At 32.0% G+C, this 15541-nt stretch overlaps 2 protein-coding genes across 2 annotated transcripts in view; one reads left to right on the top strand and one right to left on the bottom strand.

The window, feature by feature from the left end:
* The first annotated feature begins 8805 nt into the window (after positions 1–8805).
* The window catches only part of LOC123015926 (protein Skeletor, isoforms B/C), a 34866-nt gene continuing 28130 nt past the window's right edge, over positions 8806–15541 (top strand). The window contains exon 1 of the mRNA XM_044416011.1: positions 8806–9027. Within this exon, the coding sequence (XP_044271946.1) occupies positions 8985–9027 (43 nt within the window). The 5' untranslated portion in view covers positions 8806–8984. The remainder of the gene's footprint in view (positions 9028–15541) is intronic.
* LOC123015930 lies at positions 10166–10908 on the bottom strand. The gene has a single exon (XM_044416015.1). It carries the CDS (start codon positions 10808–10810, stop codon positions 10223–10225), a length of 588 nt encoding a protein of 195 aa, XP_044271950.1. The 5' UTR covers positions 10811–10908; the 3' UTR covers positions 10166–10222.

Below are 15541 nucleotides of genomic sequence, written 5' to 3'. Positions count from 1 at the left end.
ACGTACCGAGTCCAATAATCAATATTTCATCAATTCGTTTCATTTATTTTCAATAAAATCTCTCTCTAAGCCCCAACAACAAAAAAACAAACCAAACAACTGCATAGTTGTTAGATCTCCGAAGTATCTTTTAATTCTTTGTTCAAGGAAGAACTCTGTCTGCAGTTTTCGAGGAACTCCATCACTTGATTTCTGAAGCTTGATTTTTTTATATCATTCGACTTATCGTGCAAAGAAATGTAAGATGTGTTTTGATCGAATGTGTGAATGGTTCAATAAATAAATTGATTTTTGAAAAGTAGAGTAAATATTTGTGGACGCAACGACGTGGTTTAGCAAATCAATAGAGTAATTTACATGGCTGCACGGCTATTAACGTAATGTTTTAATGCATAGCCGATTACCAAAGATTACTAAATGATAGGGTTGTCCCCCAATCTAATAGACTAATGCGACGCGGGGTTGACAAAAGCCTGAAACTAGGGTGTAAAGCTTCATTTACACTAAGGGCGATACCGGTTCTAATGAAGCAAACGCACATACTCCTAATAAACTTTTTTAAATCTATTGTTATTATTTCTAAAACCAATAAAAAATCAAAATGAATCTTTTCGGGATTGGTGATAATACTGATAATGTAACTGTATTTGACTACGGTTATCGTATAGTAATGATGTGTCAGTATCGGATGCTGTCGATGGAAATTAAGGAAAACGCTACAAGCTACCCCTTAGGTTTCGGAGACCGTCAAAGCATATCAATGGCGTCCCGGTGCGACCTTAATGACATGTTACGCCTGTCACGGAAAACAGTCAATGCACTAATCACGTTACAGTTGCAAGTTAGGAAGTTGAGCGGTTTCTTGCTTTGCCAAACTCGCAATCCGGAACTGCCATTTCGCATCATCATTAATTAATCGTTAACAAAATTATTGTACATTGCATTTAACTATATAATAAACGCCGCTTCTACGCATTAAGGATCCTTATACCCTTCTGATGCTCAATGAGGTTTTGGGTTAATCGTTCTTGTATGCGGTATCTAAGCAACGGAACGTTGTCTATAACCAGAAGGCAATTTAGTTAAGTCGAGAATGTTTACCAAGAGAAAATTATGAATAAATGATAAAAGATTTTGTAAATCGATCATTAATACAGTGGCCGACACGGAATTTTGGACATCAAATTTATGTTAGTTCAAAAAGTGTCAATGTTTGAAACTAAAATTGAAAGTTTTAGTTGAAATTTATTTTTGGCGTCGATTTTCCGAAACAATAATGCCAGCAATACGTGTTCAATAAATTATTTTGATTTATTGTCATTTTTTCTCTAGCTTTCAGGCTAAAAATTACAAAAACCGAAAGTGAGGTTAGTTGCGTAAGGCCCGTCTTACATTTTTATGTCAGTCGAATGACAAATCGTTCAAAATTCTGTGTCCGCCAGTGTAGGAAAGATATTTGTTGGTATTAGCGATTAAGTTTAGATATGCAAAAGACTTTCATTCAAACTTGTAAAAAACTGTTTTATTGGAAAAGAATGTTTTGTAAGTATATACCTTAATAAATATTATCTCTAAACAAAGAGAACGAAAACCACAAATAAAATTAAATGTCAAGTTTTTAAGAAAATATGTTAATTGGCGGTTAATTTTGTCGACAGCATTCGGAATACTCTGTGTCGTTTATTACAGTTCCTCTCATACAAATCATAGTTGGACGATGATTTGATATTTGGTATACAGGCCTAGATGTTGATTCTAAACAACTTTTTTTCATAATTTTTTGTCGTATTTGCCACATAAAACACACTTTACTCTACTAAAAATTGTTTTTTAATCCAAGGCATACTTGATTAAACAAAACTAAAACTATGTTAGAAATTAGGCATTAACCAAGCATGGTAGAACCCCAAAAATTGAAATTTTTTATCTTTTACAAGGAGACACATGGTGGATCTCTTGAGGAAATAAATCAGAAATCGGTAAAGTACATTGGACATTGTTATTATCAAGAATGTTATTTAATTCCAAAATATTGGTACATGGTTTGAGGGTCACTGGAATTATTTCCTTGTTCAGATAAAATTATATTGTTGCAACAGATAAAAAAAATCGTATCCATGACAATGAAAGAGAAAAGTCACTTCATAGTTTTGACACTGTCATCATTTAATTTGCTTTTCTTTAGTTTTTATCAAAATTCGAAGGTCTTTTGTTTAATCTCTTTCAGTTAATGGTTTCCAATAGGTTTGATTCGTTTTTCTTATTTTTTTTCCAAATTTATGAACTTGCATGGCAAAATATTAAAATAATAAATTGGTTGTTGTGATTATGATTTTCGGTGAAACACAAGATAATGATACTAATGGCCATTGTTGCAGACGAAGCAGGAGTTCTCAAACAAATAGTGTAAAATGAATATTTTTTTAACAACGTGAATTTTTGTTTTATATAGCGTATTAGTTTTCTTCTACCGTAAATATCATCTCATTTAAATTTCAACCTTACGACCGTAAACACCCTGTGTTGTAGGTAAATTATTTTTTATAAAACTCTTGTACGGGGATTACAAGGTGGCAAAAACTGAATGTGTTGATGTAGCGCCTTGAGCTTATTATTCAAAAAAACATATGTAGACGGAAATTTTCTCTTGAAAAATGAACTGATTATTTGAAATGTTATTAACGAAATTTTATTTAAAGGAATCTTGTATTTTGTTATTGCATTATTACAAAACATTTAGGGTCGTTTATAAAAACGTCATTAAGTTAATTATTGCGATCAAACGTCAGATTAACTGATCACGTGACCAGAATGAACCAGATTCACGGGTTAATCGTACATTAATTTTTAAGATCGAATTAATTTTAGTTTGCTTTCTATTTATTATCTCATAGTTAAATCTTAACTTCGATATATGAACAATAAAGATCAGACGCAATTAGTTCGCCTTTACCAAAAATCATTTCTTGTCTTATAAATTTGACTCAAATTTTTATGAAATTTGGAAAATTGGTAAAAAAATTACAAGAGTTCAACTATGAAAACATCCCGTCAAACCTTGAAACCTTGTTCAATATTACTATGAATTGATTTTTTTTCAATTTTAAACATACTGCTTTAGTAACCTATAGAACATAGTAAACAGTGATTTTTTTAAAATTAATGTGAATTCGTTTTGATTATAATCATTAAATGCGAAGTCATAATACTATTATAATTTTACTATTATAAAACTTGACAAGACAAGAGACTAACTACATTCTTTCAGTTAATCTTTCAGCGAGTCTTTCAGTTTTTGGGTCACAACCTTTTTCTCCCTACTAATATCTATTTTAATTGCCAAAAATTTAAAGTAAAACAAAGAAATTTAATTTTTATTTCTTATTTAAGTCTTATTTAATTTTGTTAAAATACACCTTTCTCGTGTTAACATCAAAGACTGACTTTTCGTATTAATATTATACACAAAACAAGCTAGCAATCAGATCTCTAATTTGGTAATTTGGGTTTGTAAAGAGTAATTATTATTTCAGTAACATTATTTCCAACGGCATGACAGATAACAAGCACAATGTATCCGATTTTCAAATGAAAATTCCACGCCATTCCGCGTACCGTATAATTTACAAGCTTACGGTTTCGCTCGATTGGATAAATTGCTATCTTCCGATTTTAATAATTTTCCGTAAATGTTATAGAAATGCATTTATTTAATATTAATAAAAAGTGGTTTGCTTTAATCTTAAGGTCAGTTACAGTTATTTCCAATGATTCCTTTTGCAAGGCTAACATCTGCATAACACACCTTGATGCTTATTATCACTATGCAATAATTAACACTTTCAGCACCAATTTTGAGCGATTACCGTTACGAAATAGGACATTTCGTGAAACAACTACACGTTATCTAAGAATGAAAGGTGTGGTTGAAAAAGAGGTTAAAGAACTGCACAACGTCCGTTTAAGAGCAAAAATAAAAACTCCGTTGGTTTGGATCATATGTCCTAGAGTGCATCGATGGAAAAATGCTGCAGTTGAGACAAGATCATTGAACGGTTAGAATGTTAGTGGGTCAGTTTTCAAGGAGCTACTTTTATCACCTGACGTTAAATTAAAAAAGAGGAGCCTTTTTAGAGCCCCTGCGTTTTAATTATGAGCGACTTGAAAAAAGAGATTTCGATTTTAATTTCCTGTCTCAAGACTGTCGGAGATTTTATTGTGTTTTATCGGTTTCGTTACCATATTCACAAGCTCTCTAACCAACAATGGGAAATTATTGCACTATGCGAGTGAGAAGTAAAATAATCCGCGTGGTTTCTTAGATCTTGATGACGGTATCTTTGTGGACAACTTTCTAGATTTAATATTACAACACGAAATTTTCTTCGACATAATTTACTTTGATGTGTTCTCTTATGAGATTACTGTTTTAAACATAAAGGAACAGTGTAGAAGACCCATGTCAACATCAAAGAGACTACTTACACATTAAAAACATGTATGTTGTTTTGCACGAAAAGGTAGCCTGAGTGCTTTTAGTGACAAATTTTACAATTTTGTGTCCTCGAATCGTTGGCATTGTTTACTCTAAATACGAAACTTTCTTTTCAATGTAATTCTAAGTGATTCAGTTTAAAGTGGTGAAATATTTTACATAAAAGATGTTACTTCACCAAATTGTTTAAAACATTTATTGAGTTACAAACTCGTCAAAATCTGCGACCAAGTTGCAACACTTGAAAGTAATATTTTTTAACACATAACACATTTTTAATGCCTTTAAACATACATACACCTTATCAAAAAATAAGAATAATGTGTTTTTTTTTGCCTATTTGATATTGTGGCATCTTTAAATTTAGTTTTGTGTAGACGTTGGCGAAATTAATTTTCTGTTTATTTTTGGAAATTCATTGATTTTGAATTGGAAAGTTTTAAAATAAATTGAATGTCCAAAATCCGGTTTAGTAAAAAATGTCGAGTTTGTAAGCCTTTTTGAATAAAAAATCGTTATTTGTGTAAACCCTCGAAGGTATTGGGAACACAATCTATATACGTATATATGTATATAAAGAGGGTTGTCCTGACTGACCTATCAACCCACAGCCTAAACCGCTGGAGACAGAAATTTCAAATTTTTACATTAGGTACCTTTTATAACGTAGGCATCCAATAGGAAAGGACTTTTGAAAAATCAACCCCTAAGGGGGCTAAATGGGGTGGTGAATTCGAAGTTTTAAAGCTATATCCATGAAAATTGGTATTTAGGCTTTCGGTTAAAAATAAAAAAAAAACGTACTTTACCATTTTTGGAAATTTCACCCCCAAGGGAGTTAAACATTTTTTGAAGTCATATTTATGAAAATTGGGATTTGGGCTATCGGTTGAAAATGAAGAAATACGTGTTTTAGGATTTTTGTAAACTCCACCCTCAAGGGGGTTAAACAGGGATGACAATTTGTATTAAAATATGGCATTTATAAAGTTAAATCCTTCAATCCTTCCTTTGTATTTATGCTTTCGATTAAAAATCAAGTAATACGTATTTCTGGATTTTTGGAAATTTCATCCTCAAGGGGGTTGAACAAGGGTAAAACTTCGTAAAATATCCGTTTTTTTTTAAGTTAAATCTATGAAAATTGGTATTTGGGTGTTCAGTTAAAAACAAAATAGGACGTATTTCAAGATTTTGGAGAGAATTCTATCCCTAAGGGGGTCAAATAGGGAATGAAAGTTTGTATAAATACAGGATGCGCCACAACTCGCGCCCCAGAGAAAATTTTCAAGTAAGGTAAGATACCAGGAACATGAAAAAAATGTTTAAAAAATTCTAACTCTCAAAAAATTTTGACATTTATTTTTTGACATTTGACATTTTTTTATATCTATTTAATGATACTGATGATCTTGTATATGTTTTTTTACAATTATTTAGTAAAGGGACAAAAATTTTGCCAATAAAAGCCACAAATAACATTGAAAAGAGTTACAATTTAGGATACAGCTTCCTTGATTCCTCTTTTAATAGCCTATAGCAAAAAAATTTGAAAAATTATTTTTCCAACAGAAATAAATAGAGCCAAAGTGCAAACTTTAAACCCTCATAACTTCAAACTTTTTATAGATAAAATTTTTTTAACATTTTTTCCATGTTTCTGATGTCTTACCTTATATGACATTTTTCTCTGGGGCGCGAGTTCTGGCGCACCCTGTATGTACAATAGTTAAACATGGGATGAAAATTTGTATCAAAATTTGTCATTGTTAATTGATATCCATTAAATTTAGTATTTGTAAAGAAATATGCGTTTCAATATTTTTAGAAATTCCACCCCCACGAGGATTAAACATTAAATTTGTATAAAAATTTGTCCATTTTGATATTATATTCATAAAAATTGTTATTGGGGCTTTCTATTTTAAAAATAAAGAAAGCATGTTTTAAGATTTTTGAAAATTCCACCCCCAAGAAGATCAAACAGGGCATGACAGTTTATATTAAAAAAAATTGTCATTTTTGAACTGAACAACAGATTTTTATACTGTGTAGTGGTTTATCCTTCCTCATATGGTCGAAAAAAAATCTATGCATAAACGGCGTAATTGAGGCACATACTATTGTACCAATTATTGGTGACGGAGCTTGCTTATTCCGAGCCATAACATACATATTATTTAGTAAGTTTCTTAGCCCTTCCGGGTTTTGAAATATTTGTGGTTGTAAAACTACCACGCGAGCGAAGCCGCGGGCAACAGCTAGTACATTATATAAACAAAACTATTTTTACAGTGAAGCTTGACCAATAGTTTTTAGATCTCTTTTATTCCTAAATCCATACTAAAATTTACTGTTTTTAATTTTTGATAAAACCAGTAGTTTGAATGCAAAATAGATATTATTTCATTATGGAAAATTTATTTATTTATTTTGATTTTGTACAGAATAAAAGATGCTCATATCGAGCGACACATGACATTACCTGGTAAAGTGAAAAATGACAGTTTTTGGTAATTTGGCAAAAACGATATTAGCTCATAATAATAATAATAATAATAATAATAATAATAATAATAATAATAATATAGTAATCATTTAAACATTTAGGTAGGTATTATTATTCAAATTAATGTTGAAGTACCTATAGAATGCAAACTGCAAAAATGCGGTTTACGAGGTATATTGCCATATTACCCTCGATATGTATCTTTTAAATTATGTATAATTTTCACTAAACAATAATTTACATACGAGTACGTTTGACGATCTTATACATATTAAAAGGTACACAAAGCAAAATTTTCAATTAAAGTAAAAAAATCTCTGGCAAACGAACTTTATATACATATTACAGTAGAATTCTGCTTAATGGTTTTTATTGTCATAATGTCGTTTGTATAATATTCTTTGTAAAAAATTTCTACTATAACGAATAAATTTTTAGTGATAATCGTATAACAAACCTCTTTTTTAAGCCGCAGATCAGAAGTAACGTTTATTTTTGAAAAAAACACAGATGTTACTTAATTAGTCCAGAAATTTATTAAATTTGTCTAGAAAACATATACCTACCTATGGGGAGTCAGTCAAAGTTCTAATGTTATGTAGTGTGATTTAAAACGACTGTACATCAATCATTCGAGTATTGCATTATTAGGTATTCTTAAAAAATTGCAAATCAAAATGTTGTACCAACTTTGTTAAGGTCGATATAGGTAGCTATTCAAAAATGCAAGATTAATATTCATTTTTTATAAATTATAGAAACTAATTTTGTATTTTGTTAGTAAGAGACGTTAAAACATTCTTTGTAATCTACGATTTTAAACAAATAAGAACTTACTTTTTTTTTAGCATACTGAATTGGTAACTAGCGTTTACATAGTTACCAACGAATCCAGTAGATAAAATTTACCGGCCTAGACCGGTATAATAGCCTACTTCGAGACTTGTAGACTTGTAACTATGTAAACACTACTTAAATTTTTGTTTTTATAAATTTTTGTTTAATTTGAAAGTGATTGTTGCAGTATCCTAAAAAATCTTATACAATATACGACCGATAGCATTTTTATGGCCTTGCCAAAGTATTGGCGCGGCTGTAAAAATGTTGCTACCGGTCTAATACCGTAAATACTCATAACTATTAAATTTGGTGTTAGAAAAAATATATAGAACCTAATTCGGTCAGGCAACATCCTTATGTATAGAACATTTTCTTGGTATTTTTTTTTTGGATAAATGGGGCAGATATTCCCATTTACTATTTATAAGCGTGTTGGTTTGAAATTTAAAAAATATTGACATGTCATTTTTAGTTCGAAAGTCATATTATTACACTTTTCTCTTTAATCGTCTTGAACGTGAAAGCGACTTTTGCTCGAAAATTCGCGATAAACTTTTTGTCACGAGTCTTACTAAATAAATGACGAAAAGCCACAGTCCAGTGCGTCAACATGCCCGATAGATCAATCAAAGCCAAAAATACTGTATTGATCTGGCCACTTGTCAAATAAGAAATGCTTCTTGCAATCACTCCGTGCTCGGAATTGAAAAAATCGGGCGATTTGCTGTATCGGCTAGGTGCGATAATTTCGCTTAGAACCCGCCACAAGTTAAATAAATAAGAGGAAAAAAAGCTAATTTTGATAATTTTTCGTGTCCCGGACCGGGCGACGCTTCTGCAGCCGCCGCTGTTCCTGCTCCTGTAACAGTAGCAGGGATATTGTGGGCGTCGTTTTGAGGGGAACGCCTCCGCTTTCCCGCCCCGGAGAGAGCCGCCGCCGCGCCGCCAGCCAAAAGCAGTCCGTTTCCCGCGTTTGCAAACGCTAGCCTGGCCGCAGGTACCTTCGGTACTGACATGTAATGTTTAAGTGATTCTTTCGATTATTATTGTTTATTTTTTGTTCGGTTGTATAGAAAGTGAATTTGTGAATGTAGAGTTTGTGAAGTTTGTGACCGCCACAATAACCCATCGCACGATACGATGCTTCGACCCTTTTTAGCTGTTCTTCTCTTCGCCTCTGCAGGTACTACAAAAATTATAGGTTATTAGGTTAATTCATAATTTCTATGCAATTCATTTCATTGCAATTATATGTACAGACTGGATTATAAAAAACGCCCAAAGCCATAACTTCATTGTCTTTAAAGATATAACAATACTTCTTTGATTAAAGTTGAACAGTTTATTATGAGCAATTCTAGTTAATTGATCTATTTCAAAAAATAATGTGCAACTTTGTTGAAGATGTATTGTCATATTTTTAAAAATAATGAACTTATGGATTGGGGCGTTTTTTTATATTCCAGCCTGTATAATTTAATTAATTTTAATTACAAAATGTATCCACTTTGATTAATAAAGTAAATATTTTTGGAGAAAGCATTTTCTAAATACAGTTTACGTTGTCCGAAATAAATTTATAGAAAAAGAAGTGACTGTTTTGAATTTAGGACTGCCCCTAATTTGAAAAAGACAGACAATCTGTATTTTTAGGAAATAAGTGCTTAAGGTAAAAGATGAATAGTATATTTTTTTGAAATCGTTATAATTTTTGTTAGTTTAAACTTTTCGATTTTGTGTAAGGTAATAAACTTGCGTGTTATTTATTTTAAATTACAACTTGTGATAGTGTTATTCAGTTTTGTATGTATATGAAATCACTTTTCATTACAATAATTATAATTATAAAATAAAAATATATTTACATACATATTTAATTTCTATAACCTTTTGAAGGTCGGGAAATATGTCATTGCATCCCTTGGTCGGGAAAAAAAATATGTAGAATTTCCAAGGTTACGAGCCAATCAAATGTCAAAAACGCATTTGTTTGCAAAGCAATTACGTCAAGGCATCAACTATGCTAGGTACACAGTAGTTTGTCTATTTCAATTTGTTTAAAATTAAATAATTAAAAAAATGATTGTTACTTTTAAAGTTAATACCTGGAGTTGGTTGTTTCATATTATAACATATTATTTTCAAAAACTATATTGAATTGCTAGGTAGTTTTCATTTTGAATTTAAAATGGCCTTTCCTCATTTTTTTGATTTACCAGAAACTTCACCGGTTCAAGAAATATTTCTTTGTGGTTGTTTCATTTATTATTATTATTTTTGTAGACTTTTTTATTATTATTAATATAATAAAAAGAGCCTCATTTGCTTAAAAAATCTTATTTCCACTTAATTACATCATGAAAAAACCGGAAGTACTTTTAACACTTAATCGCTGCAGGATAACAATTATAATAGACGCTAAGTTTCTCATTCCCTTCCTCATCACCACCATCACCAGCTTCCCCACTTGAACTCACATAACCCCCGGATTTTTTCCCTAAATGTTTGCCATTACTGAACTCACTAGGGCCACAAATCGGCTCCGGTTTAGTCAAACATTCCGGCGAGCCATGACACCCAGTCCTCCTACAATCATCCTGAAGTCCATTACGTTTTTCGCAATCACATCCTTGGTAAAGAATACTAGCCCTTAACTCCCTGGATTTCGCTCTTTTTGTCCTTTTTGGAGCGTTAGTTTTTTTTACAGTTCTACCATTCTTCTTCTTTTCGTGCTTTTCGCATTTGTAGCAAACCATGACATTAGGGGGCACCGGGGGTCCTAAAGATTCTTTGGCCTCTTCAGGAGCAGGACATGGGAGTGTAATAGCGCACGGGGGACCGCAAATGGGACAAACTATGGTACACGGTACCAGCATTTTTTCCTCGATAGTTTCGACGAGTTGTTTCAAGTCGCCTAATTTGTTGCAGCGCTTTTTAGCTTCTTTCTCTGGACAGCAGATGAACATTTTGGGCTTAGATACGGAGAATTTAGAATCTTTACTGGAATTTTGCAAACAGTCAAATACTTGTCAATTTATTTTTGTGTTTGATCGAGAAGGCGACTAAACGGCGTGTAGGGGTCGAGAGGGCGATATCAAGTTCCAAGTTGAAAGTCAACATATAACCACAACGTTCGCAAACACTAATATAGACTTCACTCCAAGCCAAATCAAACTTGAAAACTTGTTGAAAAGGGATGGAGCCTGTCTTTGGGCTATATGAAAGTAAGAGAACTAATAAAACGTAACGAGCCTCAATTTCGAGTGTAACTCGACATTCTGAATACGCAGAGGGTTTTTGAATTGAGCGAGACAATCAAGATGTGCAAATTTTAATTAACAGACGAATAAATCACTGTGTTCTCACATTAAAAAATATTTCTTTGATCAACGGGGGATCAAGAAATGGCTTTGCGACCCAACTTTGTTAATCAATACTGATTTAAATCGAGATCTGTGCAAGTCTTTGACCTAGAAATTCAAAAAGAATACAATGTCAAGGTGAGACGAGAAAGTTGAACGTGTATTTATTTGCATTTCTTGGGAGGTCAATTCCGAGCCATACCTCCAGTATGCAATTATAAAATAATTAAAATTTAATTAATTAGATATCCGATTTTTATTTAAATTGTGATTAACAATGTTAATTTGTGGAACTATCTTCTTCTTCGCGGTTGACCCAAACAAATCAAATGTCTAATGAGTAATTTTTCCTTCTTCGTTGTCACTTCGTATTATATCTTTACTCTCAAACGTCTTGTCGACCTTTTCTTTTCTCTTCATTTGGAATGATCGGAAAGTAATGATTTTTTGAATGATATACGATTACATATGTTGACACTTACATCCTTGGAGAAAACCCCGGTACAGAACCCCCTGGTTTTAATCCCAACAAAATGTTTTATTTTAATCAGTTAATGGAAGTAGAAGGGGCTGAAAGCCAAACCTGTACATCGCGAAAATTTAGGACCAATTCCCCTTGTACTCTACTATAACTAATACTGCTGGTCTAATAAATAAGCACTGTACATTATTTAAATTAGATATTTGGAGAAAAGGTTGTTAAAATTGTTCACAATCTAGCAAGATTATCTTTTTCCTGTTGGTAGAATGAATAATGTGTCGAATATTTATTACGAAATTCAGGTGAGTAACCTCGAAATCATATAGAACACTTAAGGACAGTGCCCTGGTCGGTGTGAAAGTTGCGTTGAGGTCATGAGAAATTTGTTATTGCGGTTACGTCTAGCCTCATCGCAAAAATAACAAATTTGGGAATAAAAAATAAGGTGTTACTCGAGTAAACTATGCTAAGTATTAATCTAAAAAAAAAGTGACACGCAAAAATTTATAAAATTCATTTCAATACCTATTATTTGAATACGGAGAATCATTGTTCCCACTTGGTTTATTTACCACAAATTAATCAATTTTCATTTATGTGTGTGGGATAACATTTCCATAAGAAGATAATTTTGTAGTTTTAATGAAATGCTTTCCCTTGTTAGCAAAATGTAAATTTAACATGAACAAGTTAATTGACAAAAAAATCAGATGTACAATTGCGGACATGGAATTTTGCACATTAAAAGTTAAGTTCAAAAAATGTCACTCTTTATTGTCATTTTGATTGACGTTTAAAACTAAAATTTGAAAGTTTTAGTTGAAATATAATTTTGGCGTCGATTTTCGGAAACAAAAATACCAGTAGCACTTGTTTTTATAGAATTCAATAAATTATTTTGATGTATTGTCATTTTTTCTCTAGATGTCAGAATAAAAATTACAAAAACTAAAGATTAGTTGCCTATAAGGCCCGTTTTACATTTTTATGCCAATTGAATGACAAATCGTCCAAAATTCCGTGTACGCAATTGTACTACCTGTTCTACTCCTGTTGAGGTTAGAAATAGAAACATTTGATTTCTGTGTAAAAGAAAAATCTGTGTTACAAGTAGGGTTCATACTGAAAAATTTTGAGTCAAGAAACTCCACTCAAGATTTGGCATTAGAGTTCTTCTTGTAACACGTTGTAACAGAGTGGCGATGGCTAGCTATGGCACAGGTAATAAATTCGTATACTTTACTTTCTACCAATTTCATTACAGTATACAATGTGTACCTAATACGTATACAATAGTGGGAAACTTTAATATTGAGGAAAACGTACTTTAAATTAATTTGCTTTTTAAGATTTAAAATTACATTATGACTTATTTTTATTAATTTAATTTGAAAGAAGTTACTAAAAGTACTATAAAAAAATATATACAGGGTCGCTAAAAAGTATAGATACAGATAAATATTTTCAGAACGGTTTAGTAGAGCTTAAGAAACAGTTCACCTATTTTTTGGTGAAAGTTCAGACGGTAAAGAGCTAACGGTAGATAAAAACAACATTTCCAAGGCTAAAAAAGTTTACATTTTTCAAAATTTAATTAGTTCAATAAGGTATGCATGTGTTACATCACAGAACTCAGGAAAAAATGCTCTTCTTAAAAGTATTAAATTTGACCCTTCTTGACATGAAAAAAAATCAAGTTAGCCTTGTATCCCCAGAACAAATGGCGATAGAAGTTTGATAAACATATGAGGTGATGTAATTTAAATACTTTTAAGCATATACCAAATTTCAATAAGTTTTGCTGAATAGTTTTTATAATATACAGGGCGTTCCGTTTTTATTGTTACAAATTTAAACAGGTGATAAAATATTTAATTTGAAGAAAAAAGTTTCTTATGAACATGTATCGAAAAATTTTATATAAGGGAGTTGCATCCCCTAAAAGGGGTGCATCTTTTAATAATTTTTTTTCTAATATTTCAGAAACCATTGTAGATAAAATTACAAAATTTGGTACAACTGAAAACCTCTATACACCCAAACGAATTCAAAAATAAAATATCAAATTTTTTTACTCAGCAGTGTCCTAAATTGGGGGGTTTAGAATAAAAGTACCCTAACTATTTTGGCAGTTGGTTCTTGCCACTTTCAGCCACAAAATTCTAAATTTTGTAGTTTTTCACAAAAAAGAGGTCTCGATACAACATATCGTTTTTGAAAATCAGTTTACAATTTGTGTTACAGACCATAAAGCGGATAAAAATTAAAAATTAAATTCGTTTTACCGTTTAAGACGCCCGTGATTACAAATTTTGACAACTGATCTTTAAATGCCTTCAGCTGTACCAATATTTGTAATTTTATCTATTTTGCAATAGTGAGAAAATCTCATTAAAAAACGCATCTCTTTCAGGGGGTGTAGCTCGCTTACATAACATTTTTTGATACATGTTCATAGGAAGCTTTTGTTTTAAAATTGAATATTCTATCACCTGTTTAAATTTGTAACAATAAGAACATCCTGTATATTTAACTGTATCCATACTTTTTAACGACCCTGTATTTTTCGATGTGTTAACATAAATGTTACTAATTATACTTTGTTGAGATAAGGTTTTGATAAATGTGCTGGAAATTGGTTTGTAGTCAGTATTTTATTTTATCTTTTAAAAATAAATGTTATATTTTTGATATAAAGACTATTCTCGAGGCGATTCGACTACAGTGTAGTGGTAGAACGGGGGCCGCAATGAGGCAGAAGACAAATGAATACGTCATTGGATCGATGCGTCATCTATTGTGCGGAATCCCCCGCGGCATATTCGTCCATCGTTTGTAGCGTTCGGCGGTGACGGTGGTGGCGGCGGCGGCCGCCGTCACGCTTTTACCCACTCACTGTGAAGAATTCCACATACCCTCTAAAAGCAAAAAGCGACTTTTCGTACACGAAAGTGTTTCCATTTTCACTTTCCGTCAATACACAGATTTCTAATCGATCCACAAAGGAAATAATTGTTTGTGAAAAGGTCGCGATGCGAAATTGCGCTGTGATGGCATCGCCACGGCCATTGTTGATCCCAATCGAGATATCAAGACTCGATTATGTCGTTTATTGTGACTCTTGACACTTCGAATCCTGTCGACGCACTCGGGAAATTGCGGAAATGCCTCCAAATGCCCCTCCGTCAATCAATACCGATCCCGATATTATGATTTATCTTCGTCGCGTGGACGTTTTTCTTGAATCATTTTAGTGTAATTATTGCTTTCCAAGAAACGAGATTTTTACAGGACTTAACTAGGATCATTCCGGACGTTCTACATCCATAAAACACTTAAAAGATATAAAACAGTTCCTTATTTCGTTTTGTGCTTTTCGCAGAGATTTGGGAGGGATGTAAGGGAGCTTGTTTGCACTTCAAAGCTATCTGTCAATCTTTTCATGCAGATTACATTGAAAGAAGAACGGGGGAACAACATGCCACTCTCTTGTTATTTTATGACGGAAAATTGTATGCTAAACAAACATGTCGGAGAAATTAAACATTTTAAACCGACCGTCGCCAAATTCTAATTAAAAACAAGCTTTCAGTTAACAAACGGGTTACTTTGATTTACCTGGACATTTAACCTTTGTTATTTAATTCACAATGGCAACAGCAAATCGGAATATAATTGTTTTTCAATGTTCCTTTAATTCATATTTGCAATATGGCCATTATACAGCGTGTTCCGTCTAAACTCCACACTAAAAGTATTGGGAGTTTAAATAATCATATTTGTTTGAAAATTGATACATAACCATAATGCATTAAGTCCTCCTAAATGAAAATATTTTCAAGATGGCGGTTATA

This window comes from Tribolium madens, unplaced genomic scaffold (genome assembly GCF_015345945.1).
Source record: "Tribolium madens isolate multiple individuals breed KSU strain unplaced genomic scaffold, Tmad_KSU_1.1 Scaffold_19;HRSCAF=116;Tcas5.2_LG9, whole genome shotgun sequence".
Taxonomy (NCBI): Eukaryota; Metazoa; Arthropoda; class Insecta; order Coleoptera; family Tenebrionidae; genus Tribolium; species Tribolium madens.
Note: the sequence above shows the minus strand (reverse complement) of the source record. Positions and strands in the feature narration are given on the sequence as shown.

What these genes read in the sequence shown, in the direction of transcription:
- LOC123015930 (XM_044416015.1), bottom strand. Translation starts at nt 10,810, where the DNA reads ATGTTCATCTGCTGTCCAGAGAAAGAAGCTAAAAAGCGCTGCAACAAA.